Raw genomic sequence first — 16,124 nt, 5'->3', positions numbered from 1 at the left:
CACATCTGAAAAAGGTGCCTGCAGATGACTACAAAGCCTGCCCCAGATCCCACGGACGCCAGCCTGTGCCCGTGATCTCCCACAGGGGCCCTGCAATGCAGGGACAGCCCTATACTCACCATCACGACCTCCAGGCCCGTTGGCCAGTGAAGCTCCCCACGAGCATTTCTTCTTCAGCTCCAGTTGCTGCGTGCGCTCCAGGGACCGGCGCATCATCGCCTCCAGCCGCTCCTGCCCAGTTCACGCAAGGGAGAGCCACATAACCACCCAGCCCCGCTGTGCTGCCGTGCTTCGTGCTTCGGGGCTCAGGCTGAGTCACCAAATGAGGCTCTCAGGGCTCAGCATCCAAAACCCAGGCCCACGTGCTCGCCACCACACTAGCGAGATCTTAGTGGGTGGAGAGTAAACAGTGAGGCTAGTGCTGGCTCCCAGCCCCAGGGGATAGGCTGCTGCCGCAGCCAGGCCTTGATTTGTTTAAGAATAATGCCAGACAAGCATTAACTCCTTCAGGCCTGTCTCAAGTACCATTTTGCTTCATTGACTAGAACTGGAATTGTGCTCTGGAACCAAGGGCATTCTCTCTAGTAGAAAGGCATGAAGCCTTTGAGATTTGAAAAAATTTAAATTAAAATATAACTTGAATTTATATAGCCCTAAGCACAAATTTTGGGGTAATAAATGGCTTTGAGATCTATTTTACCAGGCCTCATTTTCATCTTAGAACTTTTTTTTTCTTTTTCTTTTTTAAGATTTTATTTATTTATTTGACAGACAGAAATCACAGAGAGGCAGGCAGAGAGGCAGAGGGAAGCAGGCTCCCCGCTGAGCAGAGAGCCCGAAGCGGGGCTCGATCCCAGGACCCTGGGATCATGACCTGAGCCAAAGGCAGAGGCTTTAACCCACTGAGCCACCCAGGCGCCCCACCTTAGAACTTCTTAAAGGGGAATCCATTTTTTCTACATTGTAACATTTTCTTGCTGCATAGTATTGGGGGGGGGAATGCAACATATTTCAAGATTTAAGAGACAAGAGTAGAGAACTGCCTGGCCATAAAATAAAGGATCTATACATTCTCAAGGGGAGGGGAGGAGGAACTAAACAGTTTTCAGCCAGAGGAGAAAAGAGCAAAAACCAGGCTTCTCTCTTACCAGAGCATTTATTAAAAGCACTCTCCTGTGTTAATCAAATTGTTGTTTTCATAAAGTTGGGTCTGAATGCTGGCAAATACTTCCTTGGCACTGGAGTGAAGCTGTTCTAATTTTGCATTCCCCACCACCCCAATGACACTGCAAATACCAAATCCTCTCCCTGCCTCTACTGGACAAGGTCTGAAGCAAGGTAAACAGGTACATGATGATGCCCTTTTGCCAAACTTCATAAAACCCAGCCCCGAGGTGCTCTAGGAAATGGGGTCATCCTAGCCCAACTCCAAAACAAAAAGATAAATATTTTCTCATGGCGTGAATAAAAAGTAAGCAAAATTAATTTGATTAAGTTGATTCACAACTTAAGAATCAGGGAACTGCTCCTTTATTTCACTTATAAGAAACACAGAAAGGGGGGCACCTGGGTGGCTCAGTGGGTTAAAACCTCTGCCTTCAGCTCAGGTCATGATCTCAGGGTCCTGGGATCGAGCCCCGCATCGGGCTCTCTGCTCAGCGGGGAGCCTGCTTCCCTCTCTCTCTGCCTGCCTCTCTGCCTACTTGTGACCTCTGTCTGTCAAATAAACAAATAAAATCTTTAAAAAAAAAAAAAAGAAACATAGAAAGGTTACTAAGGAGGTATCTGCATCTACCTCTTTTGTCTAGACCAGGGGAATGGGATGAGCATTACCCACATCTCGGCTTCCTCTGCATAATTTTTCTCTGAATAGCACTTTGCTAAGAGATGGCCTCTCCAGGGACCTCTGAGTAGAAAGGGGATTTTTTTTTTCTCCTGTAAATCTCAGGTTTTTATTTGCTCTAGTTTTTGGCTGAGACTCTACAATCATGAGTGTGCATTTCCTAGCAAAGTCCTGTTCTCATGACCCTGGCCCATTAAATTCTGACACCCAACCCCCGGGGCCTACCCAAGAAAAGATGGTGCTTTGGAGGAACTAGAACTTTTTAACTATTCGATACTTGAAGTACAGTCACTTGAGACAGGGGCTGAAAGGTATTTCAATTATATGGATTTAACATAAAATATTTAACCAGTGACCTAATTTAAGTGTTAAAACCTTTTACCTCAGAGTGAATTCAGTATTGAGTGGGTTACGGGAGATTTCCTACATGCTTAAAGGCCCTCACAAGAAAGTCATTTATCAGGAGACTAATGACAACAAATAACACCAAGACTTGCCAGCCAAACTTAACACTGAGCAGCTATATAGGGGTATAATTACAAGGGAATGCTCACCCAAATCCAGACTTGCCACTAGACTGTTCAGTTACCTTAAAAACAAACGAACAGGGACGCCTGGGTGGCTCAGTTGGTTAAGCGGCTGCCTTCGGCTCAGGTCATGACCCCAGCGTCCTGGGATCGAGTCCCACATCGGGCTCCTTGCTCCTCCCTCTGCCTCTGCCTGCCTCTCTGTCTGCCCGTGCTCGCTCTCTCTCCCTCTCTCTCTGACAAATAAATAAATAAAATCTTTAAAAAAAAAAAAAACCGAACAGAACTACCACCTACCTCCAACCCGCTGAGCTGCTCCAAATTCCACTGTTCGAGATACATTCCTTTGAATCATAAGCAGGCTTATGAAAATGAAGCTATCCCTGAACGAGGACACAATCACTCTGTGTCATGCAGAGATGATGAAAAATAGGTGGTAATGGAGCTCTACAGTAAGGAAACTTAGGGAACCCAAATCATCAGAATGGGGTGATTCAAACATGTCAAAAACAAAACTGGTCCAGGGGTGCCTGGGTGGCTCAGCTGGTTAAGTGCTTGGCTTTGGCTCATGTCATGATCAGAGGTCCTGGGATCGAGCCCCGCAGTGGGCTCCCTACTTAGCAGGGAGTCTGCTTCTCCTTCTCCCTCTGCCCCTCCCCCTGCTCATGCTTGTTCTTGCGCGCGCTCTCTCTCTGTCTCTCTCCCTCTCAGATAAATAAGTAAAATCTTAAAAACAAAACGGGCCAACTTCATTCTTGTTAGAGGTTAGTCCTATATAAGTCCCTATTACTCTGTGTGTGTGTGTGTGTGTGTGTGTGTAAGAGAGAGAGAGACAGGAAGGGAGTTTTTCTATTACTTCATTTGATGGAATGGGGAAGAGGGCACCTGGGTGGCTTAGTTGGTTAAATCTCTGATCCTGGTTTTGGCTTTGGCTAGCATTATGATCTCAGGGTCATGGGACTGAGCCCTGTATCAGGCTCCACACTCAGTATTAAGTGTAGAGTCTGCTTGAGATTATTTCCCTTTCCCTCTCCCTCCGTCCCTCTGCCTGTTCATGCTCAGAAGCAAACTCTCTTTCTCTCAAATAAATAAATAAAATATTTAATAAAATGGGGATGACATTACCTGTATCATCAGATCACTCAAGTCTATGAGACAATGACTAGCATAGTAAGTCCTTAACCAATACTAACTGAATCCAAACTGGTAAAGGAAAGTTATTAACAGAACAGTTTAAAGTAGTGATTCTCAAATCTAAGTGAGTTCACATCAGAATCCCCTGGAGTGCTTGTTAATAAACCACTTGCTGGACCCCACATGCAGAGTTTCTGATTCCACAGGTCTCTGATGGTACCTGCTAAGAATTTGCATTTCTGACAAGTTCCCAGGCAATGTAAATGCTGCTGGTCCTGGAACTCACTGTGAGAACCACTGGTTAGAGTAAAGACTGAGCATGAGAGAACATGCGAGAAAGTTCAGTCACATGAGAAGGACAGTAGTAAATGTTAGAGCCGCATGCCACAGTAGAACAGCAGTAAATGTTAGAACCGCATACCGCATTCAGAAATTCCTGCCAAATTCTTGCTCTCCTGAGTATCATCACATGATCAATAGAGGATGGGGAAAGGGCAAGGCAGATTCTTGTCCTTAGAATGTCCTCTATTGGGTACAGCTTAGTGGAAGGAAAGAATGAGGGGACCTCACCCTTGACCCTTTAGCTCTGGCCCTAGATCTGCCTGGATGAACTCAGAGAAGAAGAACCAAGACCAAGGTGACTCATGGAGCTGGTCAAGGAGTATAAAAGGCCTCCAGGAGGGCCCAGCCTAGGCACTGTTGATGACCCAGAGAGCCATCTCTGGCCAGAGTGGAGAGCTGGCTGTGCCTTTTCCTCTGCTGTTACTACATGTGTTCTTAAGAAAACAGTGTGGTGACAAGCCCCCAAGGGGTTTTCAGTAGGGCTCTGCAGGTCTTTCTCTTTACGAACAGATGTTGACACCTGGCCAGAAGGCCATATGGTCACCACAGCCCCATGCCAGACAATGCCCTCTGAGATCAGCTAGCTCTCAGTTTAGTGAAGTTCTGGCTTAGGTGAGTTTAGAAATTTTTCCTTTTTACACTCAGCCTAGTGGGTTTTGTTAGGTATCAAATAATAAGAGTTTGACAAGTATGAGATAAAGCTACTCTTTGAAAGAGGCCTTTCTTGGTTATCTGTTTAGCATGAGGAACGTGGAGTTGGCTTCACCGAATCCCATTTCTCAGGGCCTCTAGTCAGGAATCTATACTCCCCCAATGGGAGAATGGATGAGTACATTGTGTTGTCAGTCCTAACCGAAGCAAGTGACAAAGGTTTATTCTAAAAGTTTGATTCTCGGGAGCTGTGTGGCATGCAAGGATTAGAAGAACCCACCTTGAGGAAAAAGCAGCCTTTACTGAAAGAATGAGCTCAAGGTCAGTATCTCAAGCAGACACTGGACATCCCCTTCCCCAGAACAGGCCTGACCAGCTTCTAACCCTTGCAGTCCTCAAGATCTCTAGAAGCCAGGCTGTTTGTGGTGGCCACTTCTGTACTTGCAGACAGTAAGTCTCCTGGCTCAGTTCTGGGGCTAACTCACACAGATGTGAGGAATTATAAAAAGCAACATCATGGCAACTATAAGGACATGGAACCAGGACAGGGCAAGGAAGGAGGTGTGGAATCAACAGGTCTTTTATAAGATCCTAGTAACTGCCCCAGAGAGGTACGACTTGGCAGGCAACCCAAGCAATTTCCAATAAGCTACAGAAGCAAAATGGGCTGCAATGGAATGAACCATTCCTGCAGAGGTTTCTATCTGGTTGACAGAGACAGAACATGACAAGAACAAGAAAAGACTGGAGAATCTACACAGCCACGTGCCAAGTACTCAGTAGCCCTGCCAAAGATTTCTAGTGAAACAGGAGGGCAAATGCAGGATTTTCCTTTGGAAATGCAGGTTTTCCCCTGCAGTGTAGACCTATCCGTCCTCTCCAAAGATCACACACAAGAATGCCAAACAGGTCTCATCACTAGCAGACTGCTGACACGATGTGGTTAACAGGCTGTCAGGTGTGTGGAAAGTCCCTAACCTCCACCTGGGACTCCGGGGAACCCCAGGTGGGAGCAGTGGCAGAGGAAGTCTGCTGTTTCCTTGTGTTGCTACACAACCACCGGAGGCCCAGACTCTCAGCCCTGCCCTGCTGTGTCTGGGGAGAAGAGAGAAGCAAGCCCGGCTTGTATGTGTAGTGACTAAAGGTCAGGCAGTATCTCCTATTCCCCATTATCATCCATGTTAAGAGTGAAAGGAAGCACACAAAGCAAACAGAAAATTATCCTGAAGTGCAACCATTAGAGATTCAGCCAAAGTCACTGAAGGGAATCTAACTTTTCTTTTTATTTAAAGATTTTATTTATTTATTTGAGAGAATGACAGAGAGAGAGGAGAGATCACAAGTAGGCAGAGAAGCGGGGGAGTGGGTGGGAGAAGCGGGCCCCCTGCTGAGCAGAGAGCCTGATGTGGGACTCAAACCCAAGACCCTGAGATCATGACCTGAGCTGAAGGCAGAGGCTTAACCTGCTGAGTCACCCAGGCCGAAGGCAGAGGCTTAACCCACTAAGCCACCCAGGTGCCCCAGAATCTAACATTTCTGAACACTACTCTGTGCAAGGTGTTTTCCTGAACTTTTACAGAAGTCACTTCCTTTCATCCTTGTGACCACCTCTGTTTTGGGCTGAAGAGACTGAGTTAGACGGTTATGAGGAGCTAGGTGATTTGTTCCTGGCTACCAACTGCCCAGGAGTAGAGCTGGGATTTGCAGAGAGAGCGGATGAATGCATGCAGTTGTCAGGCTATAGCCAGCAATGGTGAATTGGGGCTAAGACCCTTGAAATGACTTTCATTTGCCAAGAGGAACAAAGCAATGACCATTTAAACGAGTGCTTTGTGGATAAAGATGGATCTAATTGTGTGTGTGTGCTCACGTGTACACATATGTGCACATATTCGTGGTTTTTTTTTTCATTTCAAAAAGAGGAAGGGGTGAATATATAGTTATAAACCATACAGATATGTGAGAAGATACCAAATCTATAAAAATGTCTCTGAATCCTATGGAGCTGGTGATGAATAAACGTCTATACTATTTATCCTAAATGATGAGTCATTATACCTTATGAATAAAAAATGCTCATCACCTGATACAAGGCTATGATTACATCCTTAAAATATATTTGTTAAGAAAATCTATACCCAAATATGCTTTCTAAATATATTTTCAAAGTTTAGTAATAAAGGACTCTGCAGTGGTAATAACATTCTGTTTCTTTTTTAAAAGGTAACTGTAGAGAAAGGATGATTAAAGCAAGGAACTGCATTAAAATTTAAATATACTAGCATGTTTGTATTTGAAAGCAGACTGTTTGCTGTGAGTAAGAGGGCCAAGATACCCTCTGCCCCCACATCCCTTTCCCCAGCCCTTCACGCAGGCTACATCACCAGGCCTCTACCCACCAGCCTCTCTGAGTCTCAAAGTCAGAGAGGGTTAGGTCTGGAACAGGCCTTGGAGACTGCCAAATTCAACCCCTCACTTCAGAGATAAACAAATCAAGCAAATACCCAGACAGGCCAAATGGCTTGTTCGAGCTCCCAGAGCAAATGAACACCTGAGTTGAATGGTTAAGTCTCTTCATTCTTAGTCCAGGGCTGCTTTCACTAGACTGCGTCTTGCTGCCGAGAGAAGGCAGGTTGAGGCACCAGGGAGAAGGCTCAATAGTAGAATTCTCTCACATCCCAGACCTGCGCAGGCCACTCAGTGGCCCTTGAGCACCAGGCTGTGTGGAAGCTGCTGCAATGGCTTGAAGGTCCTGCAACCTTACCTCCTCCTCCCGGAGCTTCTGCTTCCTCTTCTCCTCCACAGCTGCCCTCTTCTGGTCCTCCCGCTGCCGCTGCTCTTCCAGTTTCCGCCATCGCTCTTCAATTTGCTTTTCATACTGGAGCTTCGCTCTTTTCTGTTTCTCCAGGATCTGCTGCTCCCGGGCAGCTGGGGGAAGGAAAGCAGAAGAGAGGTATCGTTACCAGAGCACCCCATGCGGTTTGGGTTAGCCAAAATGCAGAAACAAGAGCGAGACAGAAAAGCCCAGTGGGATTCTAGGCCACAGAAACTGAGATGAAGGGCTCTGGCATCTCTGCCACCGCCTGGGTGATGCTGGCCATGCGAACCACATCATCTCTCTGCCTGGATTTCCTCTGCTGTGTGGCGGGGACCCTCACATCTGCAAACTCACAGTGTGGTAAAGATTAAATGAGGCCATGCATGGAAAGTACACGGCACACAACTGCTGTTGCTATCGCTGGGCCAGAGCCGCCGCAATGGCTAAGCCACACCCTAGGCTGGCCAATGAGGTCAAAGAGTAGAGCCAGTGAAAATCACAGTGACTGCACACGTACCATTGCAAGGGCACAAACTCATGATATTCCCCTCAAGTCATTTCCTAAGGACCATCTACCTGGTGGTGTCAGGGAAGGGTTACCTGTAAAACAGCGTGTGAACAAACTGGCAGTGGGCAGTCAAGAAGAACCTGAAAACTCACTTGTGTCAATTCAGAGGGGAAACCACGATTTACCTACATCACAGTATCCTGTGAGGAACACATCGTACTTATCCATCTATAGTTTGCAAGAGCTAAGAAAGCCTTTCTCAACTGGGCTTCCCGTCCTAAAAGAGAAAATGTCTTAATTGCTAATTTTCTCAGTTCTGAGGCTGGCCCTTCTAGATGCCCTGGAAAGAGCCTGAGTGAGTGCACGTAGTGGTTGCCTGAGGAGGTGGGGGCAGTGAGGAGATGGCAGCAGTTTCTTGTTATTCACCATCTTACCTACAGCCCTTAGCAGAGTATGTAGAACATAGCAGAGGTTCCACGCTTGCTAAGTGAGTAAATGAACTATTCTGAGAATTAAATAACAATTGCGAACATATCCAAAGTGTCGATTTGCTCCCCAGTGCTCCATGTTCATCTAGCAATTATTCTAGCTCTCTTTCCAGCTGGTCATCAATTTCTAAGGATTTTCAGAAAAGACACCACCACATCTCTACTCCCTTGGACCTAAACAGCCAAAGGGCAGAACTTACCAAGACATTTTTCTCTTTCTTCTCGTCTTTCTTTAGCTAGTCTTTGTCTCTCATCAGATCTTAAAAATCCATCCATGCCTATAAAAAATAAAACATGATAAAATAGTTCTTCCCCGGGACACAAGCGTCTGCCTTCAGTCTGGGTCATGATCCCAGGGTCCTGGGATCGAGTGCCACATCAGGCTCTCTGCTCGGTGGGGAGGCTGTTTCTCCCACTCCCCCTGCTTGTGGTCTCTCTCGCTGTGTCTCTGTCAAATAAATAAATAAAATCTTTAAAAAAAAAAAAAAAAAAACAAAACCTCTTTTCTCTTTCCCTACCTACTGAGTGCCAGGGGCCACTGGTCCCGCACCCTGGGTCTGGCCACACACATACATCATCCATAGCCACCATTTGACCCACAGAACCCTTATTAACCATTCCCCACCACACACACACACACACACACACACACGCACACGTGTGCACGTCGGCAGCCAGGCCCTGAGAGCTGAGGGGTGCCAGCCACAACTTCCACACTCACCCACCAAGCTGTGATGTTGTGGCCCCAATACCAATCCTGGAGAGCCATGCCCTTTCCCTCTGTCCCCAAGACTGGACCTAGAGTCAGAAAGTGCCAGGGAGGCCTGGGAGGATGCAAAAATCCCACCATGCCTCCCAACCCTTTTTCCCAGGGGAGAGGAGAAGCACAAAAGTGGACACAATTATTACACAGACAATCAACGTTCTACTTTCTGAAGGGAGCCAACTGCTAAGCAACATGTATAAACTCCTTGGGTAAGTACTGAGAAACGCAACACTCAAGTTTGATTTTGGCTCGGCTAAATTTGCTCCAATGTCAATCTTGGTATTTTAGAATCAAGAAGAAGAAAGATAATATATTCCTGTTTGTCATTTAAATATCTACAACAAATAAAACGGAACAGATGGCAGCTCCCCCCACCACAAAATGTCTAGGAAACATCCCAGGAACTCCACATCTCCACCCACTTTCTACAAGACCATGAAGGGCTTTCTAAATCAAAGATCAAATGATCTTCATGGTCATTTTAGGATTACAAATAATTTACTGCACTCAGCCACAATCAATCATTCATGAGCATTACTTTATATAACGTTCCAGCACAACATCTAGGAGAAATCAGCTTCTGTATTAGGACGACCAGACTCACTTTCATACTCCATGGGCCCTCCTTTCTGGTAGCATCACATGCTGACCTTTTTGTGTGCCCTACTGCCACAGTTACCTGCACCCCTTTGGGGAAGGTTCCTGTAACTGTGCAGGAGAAAGACCAGAGACTTGGACTGGGTATAGGCAGCAGGAATGCAGATAAGGATGGATGTGATAAACACTGGATTGTCACAACTCCCCATGGGCATCTGATTTTGGAAGTCTGGATTACATATCAGGAATATTAAAGTTCAAGAGAGAAGTACTAAAGAATCAACCTGGACTGTAAAAGCCATTACCCACATTTGTTTTAGTTATCTTAACCACAATACTACCAACATAAACATCATCAAGAATTTAAAGGCCCAACTTCTTAGCTCAGTCCTGGCTCCCTAGAGTCTCACCCCAAAGAGATCCCAAACTCTTCCCAACTTGACATCAGGTGTGTTTCTTCCACACACCTTCCAGCTCAAAATACCCCTTCTCCCACACCCCAACACCTATTTAAACCCCACCCACCTTCAAGACCCCACAGTTCCCCAGAACTCATGATGCTCTGTGGTTCCCATACGGTAAGCAGAAGATTAATTTCATTCTGCTTGGCTGCACAGTTCTCTGATTCAGTCTCCCTGGGAGGAGAGAGAGGCTATGGAGGCAAGGGTGGCTTACGTATGTCTAGGTCACCTCAGCTCCCGGCACTGCTCCTCAACAGTGCCCCTTAGGTGAACACACAATGCTCAAAGGCAAGCATGCAGTTGGTGGAAGGGAGACAAAACCCGGTTTTTCTTTTCTCTAAAACACCTTCAGGCTCTAGTATCTACCACAAGAGTTTGATTAATTAGAATTTACTCTGTGAAAAGTTACAAAGAGAAGCTTAGCTTCTCTGGATAGATGCTGGCTTCTGTCAGCACCCATAGCAACCTGTCCATCCCAGCAGGACCAGAACCTTACTCTGTATTGCCCATGCCACCCTTCAGATATTAATGGGCCAGCCCTCTACCTGAGGTATAGCCTGACAACCAATGAAAGTATTCTTCAAACAGAAGAAAAAAAACTGAGGGAAAAGGACTAAGCACATTTGGAACTGGCCACATTACCCACATGCTTTACAAACACAAGTTGCTCTGTTCCAGGGATCTGCCTGATTTTAGGCTGCCCTCTTGTGGGCACTTGTAAGAGTCACAACTACAAATAATTTCCCTTCATTGTCGTGCTCAGGGATGTCCTCACGTGCTTCATCACACTAGGAGGTGACCCAGTTACTATGGATCAAATGCGCTTCTCGGATTTACTGGGCTCAATCACTTTATGATGCAGGTACTATTTCGACCCTCACAGGTACAGAAAGGAAGGCACTAAGAGGTTAATTAACTTGTCTGAGGTCACACCATCAGAAAGTGGAAAAGCCAGATCCTACCCAAGAACATGATTCCAGCATCCACACTCTTAATTACTGCTCTCCTGCAAAGGAAGAAATGTAACAGCTTGTTCTTAGTGCCTATGAACAAAAAGCTGTAATCCAGTATCACACACAAGGAACAAACCCCACCTTTGTCCCTGGAATAAGCCTGCGAAGGTGGGGAGAGGTCCAAGTCCAATTCATTAGTGAGGGATCAAGTAAGAACTACTGTGAGCCTCACACTGGCTGGCTTGCCGCAGATATGGCCACTACCGAGGCAGAGTAAATCTCTGCTTCCTCTTCAGACTGATACTTTGGAAATGTTTTAGAGAGGCCGATGCTGGGTGGGAAAGGGGGTTAGCCAGAGAATACTGGGAACAACCACAAAAAGCAATTCTGCTTTGGCCTCACTAAGGAGGGTGAAGCAACTCAAACAGTCCAACCTGGGTAACCTGGAGTGCCTGTACTGTCACACACAGCCACGAGCCATGTGCGCTACTTCAGTTGAAGATAATCAAAATTAAATGGAATTAGGGGAGCCTGGCTGGCTCAGTCGGAAGAGCATGTGACTCTTGATTGCACGGATTGTGAGTTTGAGCCTCACACTGGGTGTAGAGATCACTAAAATAAATAAATAAACTTTAAAAATTAAATGCAATTAAAAGTTCAGTTCCTCAGCACACTGGCCACATTTCAGACACCCACTAGCCACATGAGGCTGGTGGCTACCATACTGGATAGCAGTGGAAGAGAAAGAGGAATCCGGCAGCTCCCTCTTGTGGTTCTCTTCCTTCACACTTAGCTGCTCTGGGACACGTGTGGATAAGGAAGATGTCACAGTTCACTCGAGGTTGAGTTTTGCTGGGTGAGTAAGGCTGAAGCAGGCCTCATTCCTCAACACAGTGTTGGCCTCTCCTGATTACAAGAAGAGTCAGGCAACTGTTTCTAAAATATCCATTTGAAAAGAAGTCAAATAATTAACTCATATCTCCAACTTCCATCTTGTGACTTTCCATGATCCTCCAGGAGCCCCTGCTGAGAAGCACTGGGCTTATCCCAGGGTAGGGCACAAACCAGACCACCCCTATTTCTTATGGGCCATGGACTTAACCAGTTAATTACCACGAGTGCAACACAGCCAGAGGAATCGAGGTAGACCATGATTAATATATGAACATTAACAATACCAAGAGACTTCCAGTATACTTAAGGGTTAATGCTCAATTTTGTTCCTAAAGTTAGCCTTCTTTCTGTATGGCCTGAAATCCTCAAGTATTTAATTTTCCTACCCAACCAATCATCCTTTTTCCATTTTACCTCATACTGTATGCGTACCCTTGTCTCTCTTTTATTAAACCAGAGACCCAATTTTATGTTTGAACTCCATGAGAAGAGATGGAGAATAGATCTGTGCTTGTCAGGGGGTAGGGAAGAGGGGCAGAAGGGAAGTGGGTGGCTATAAAAGGGTATCATGGGGGCGCCTGTGTGGCTCAGTGGGTTAAGCCGCTGCCTTCAGCTCAGATCATGATCTCAGAGTCCTGGGATGGAGCCCCGCATCCGGCTTTCTGCTCAGCAGGGTGCCTGCTTCCTCCTCTCTCTCTGCCTGCTTGTGATCTCTCTCCGTCAAGTAAATAAATAAATAAATAAATAAATCTTTTAAAAAAGGGGGGGGCATCACGAAGGATCGTTGTGGTAATGGAAATGTCCTCTATCTTACTGCGTCAGTATCACCACTCTGGCTGGGACAGTTAGTGCTGCAAGCTAGTACTGTTGGGGGAAACTGGGTAAAGGGTACATGGGATCTTTCTATAGTATCACTTATAAGTGCATGTGAATCTACAATGACCTCAAAATAGAAAGTTTAATTAAAAAACAATATGGTCGGGCGCCTGGGTGGCTCAGTTGGTTGGGTGACTGCCTTCGGCTCAGGTCATGATCCCGGAGTCCTGGGATCGCGTCCTACATCGGGCTCCCAGCTCCATGGGGAGTCTGCTTCTCCCTCTGACCTTCTCCTCGCTCATGCTCTCTCTCATTCTCTCTCTCCCTCAAATAAATAAAAATCATAAAAAAAAAAAAACCAATATGGTCTTGGGGTGAAGCCCTGGAGGAGAACCAAAGACAGAGAGAGCAGAAGACACCCTCCCAGAGGTGTCCCACCCAGGAGAAGGACAAGCAGTACACATGTCAGAGCCAAGCTGCCCCATTCCTGATGAAGTAATGCTTCCCAGGACAACAGCATGCAGGTAACGTGCCCTACTGAAATGGAGGCCTTTTTCTGGACAACTCATCCCGTGGAAATGAGAATGAAACGGGATAGTAAGCCTAACAACTATTTTATGTTAACAGAACAGCATAAGATTTCATTCTTCACTGATGTGCTCCTGCTTGGAGTAACTTCCCGTTATCCTCTCAGGTATAAATGGGGTGACCTCTTACTGCTGGATGGCACCCCCAGAGCTTATAACAGAGTGGGCCAGGGGTGAGCCACTGACTCAGTTCCAGGTGAGGCTGATGCTGTTGGTCCACAGTCCACAACTATTCTAGACTAAACTGACTATATAGGACAGAGCCCTGCCTGTGGCTCTAAACTGACTTTATAGGACAGAGCCCTGCCTGTGGCTCCTCTGCAGATGTCCAGAACCCAGGAGAATGTGGGGCTCACAAAGTGGGATGGAAGGAATGCAGAGAGATGATTGATCACCTGCCTGCACCCCACACTCCTCTCCACATGCTATGATCTGGGCTTGTTTATTTGCCCCTTGCCCTCTAAGTTCTTATCTCTGAATCTCCAGTACCTTGTACATGGTACTCAAATACTTACTGAATGAATAGGCCATGAATATTATGTCCCACTGATCGAAACCTCTCCATTTGTAGAGCACTTAAACCTTTTTATCAGGGCACTGGGTGGCTCAGTGGGTTAAAGCTTCTGCCTTTGGCTCAGATCATGATCTCAGGGTCCTGGGATCGGGCCCCGCATCGGGCTCTCTGCTCAGCGGGGAGCCTGCTTCCCTTTCACTTTCTGCCTGCCTCTCTGCCTACTTGTGATCTCTTCAAATAAATAAACTCCAAAAAAAAAAAAAAACCACCCATTTTTAAGAGTAATGTCTATGTAAACCAGTAACATTTTGAAGCATCTATGTAGCTGTTATATTGCTGGAATTGGGGCAAGGAGTACAAAGCTAAAGAAAGGAAAGCAACTTTTCCCACTGCTCCCCATGCTCTCCCAAAGGCTAAAACCAATCTTTCCTCTGAATTCCATCAGTGCTCTACCTCTCAGTTCTTTTCCCTCTTTAATTTGAATTGGGGTCCCTCTCTCATTCATGGTCCTCAAACACAGGAAACTCTACCCTCCATACTGTCCCCCTTTTCCAGCCCATCTATCAGGATATAAGGTTCTTTTCTTCTTTTTTTTTAGTTTTATTTTTAAGTAATCTCTACACCCAATGTGGAACTTGAATTTAAACCCTGAGAATTGCATGTTCTACCAACTAAACCAGCCAGACACACTGATACAAGCTTCTTTTTTTTTAAGATTTTTTATTTATTCATTTGACAGAGATCACAAGTAGGCAGAGAAGCAGGCAGAGAGAGGAGGAAGCAGGCCCCCTGCCGAGCAGAGAGCCTGATATGGGGCTCGATCCCAGGACATGACCTGAGCCGAGGGCAGAGGCTTTAACCCACTGAGCCACACAGATGCCCCCCACCCCCGCCACAAGCTTCTTAAGGGAAAGGCCCACATCCCATTTCTTCCCGTAGCCCCGAGGGCCTAGCATAGTATTCCGTACATATTAAGAAACTAATAAATGCTGAGTTCACAAGCACCTACAGTGTGCCAGCCTGGAGGGGATATTAAAACAAACATTTCCTTATTTCCTACGTTCCTATGACAGCATCAGGACAAGGACATCACTCTTGTGGCCTCTGTATGACATGACCCACTTATTTAAACTTGCAAAGCCTCCATTTCCCATAGTTCAAAGGGATATAGAATGTTAGCTCTGGGGACTCACCCTCTTAAAACACAACCCTGTGCTGTGAGAAGGCGAAGTTAAACAGCAGGTCTCAGGGAAGGCTCCGACCAGCAGAGCTACCACCAACTGTCCGCCTCGGAGTGTGCCATCTTGGCCCTCCAGTAAAGGCCTTCAGTAAAGATATCAAGTGAAAACCACCCAGTCAACCCCAGGCAACACACAGAACCCTGAGAAAGAAGGCAACATTATAAACTGCTCAGTCTTGGTGTAGTTTCTTTCACAGCAATATATCCAGAAAACCAGTCCTCTGATCAACCAAAAGCAAACAAGCAGCAGTTTCTGATCACTCAGTATATGGGACCTAGACTATGCACTGTCCTAGACTCCTCAGCCTCATGGGCTCACCAACCCTGGACCTCAGGACCACATGTCACGCTTCTCAGGCAGAATTTAGTGATGGCTCATGTAGTTCCCTCACTCAGTAAGCCGCAGAAGCTGCTGCTGTCACTGCCTCCAACAGAACAGTGCCCATACATAGCACCAGCTGAAAAGGAACACTAGCACCTTGACATTGACTAGGCTAGTCCTGCAGAGGCCAGGAAACATGACCCAGAAGACAAAGTAGTTAAGGCCCTGTGGCATGTACTCTGAAAAGGGAAGGTGACAATGGATGAACTGTTTGCCCTTCTTTCTACCCGTTACTGCTCTGAGTCACTGGGATTCGTAACCTCCCTGGACATGGCCTGGGATCGAAGCACCACCAGCTGTGTTCAGTTGCAAGGCCTTGGTCAGCTTGATGATGCATCACCTTTTATTTCCTTTCCTTTCCTTCCCTTCCCTTCCCTTCCCTTGCTCACATACCTTTCCTCTCACTTAGTTCCCAGGGAGCAGACTCCTCAATAAAGTGCTGGTAGGTATAAAAGAGAAGGAGAAACTGTACATGAATATTCATAGCAGCATTATTCTTAATAGCCACAAAGTACAAACAACCCAAATGTCCATCACTATTGAATGGATAAATAAAAGACGGTATGTCCATATAATGAAATATTATTCAGTCATAAAAAAGGA

General features: G+C 46.2%; 1 protein-coding gene across 19 annotated transcripts in view; it reads right to left on the bottom strand.

Annotated features, from left to right (window-relative positions):
• MAP7D2 (MAP7 domain containing 2) overlaps window positions 1-16,124 on the bottom strand; it is a 96,101-nt gene that overhangs the window by 36,260 nt on the left and 43,717 nt on the right. For all 19 annotated transcript variants that reach the window (XM_044234895.1, XM_044234906.1, XM_044234896.1 and 16 more), the window contains exons 2-4: window positions 8,512-8,589; window positions 7,262-7,425; window positions 120-231 (exon numbers count right to left, since the gene is read on the bottom strand). In XM_044234895.1, coding sequence (XP_044090830.1) covers window positions 120-231; window positions 7,262-7,425; window positions 8,512-8,589 — 354 coding nt within the window. The remainder of the gene's footprint in view (window positions 1-119; window positions 232-7,261; window positions 7,426-8,511; window positions 8,590-16,124) is intronic.

Source organism: Neovison vison, chromosome X, assembly GCF_020171115.1.
Source record: "Neovison vison isolate M4711 chromosome X, ASM_NN_V1, whole genome shotgun sequence".
Lineage (NCBI taxonomy): Eukaryota > Metazoa > Chordata > Mammalia > Carnivora > Mustelidae > Neogale > Neogale vison.
This window is presented reverse-complemented; position numbering and strand designations above follow the sequence as displayed.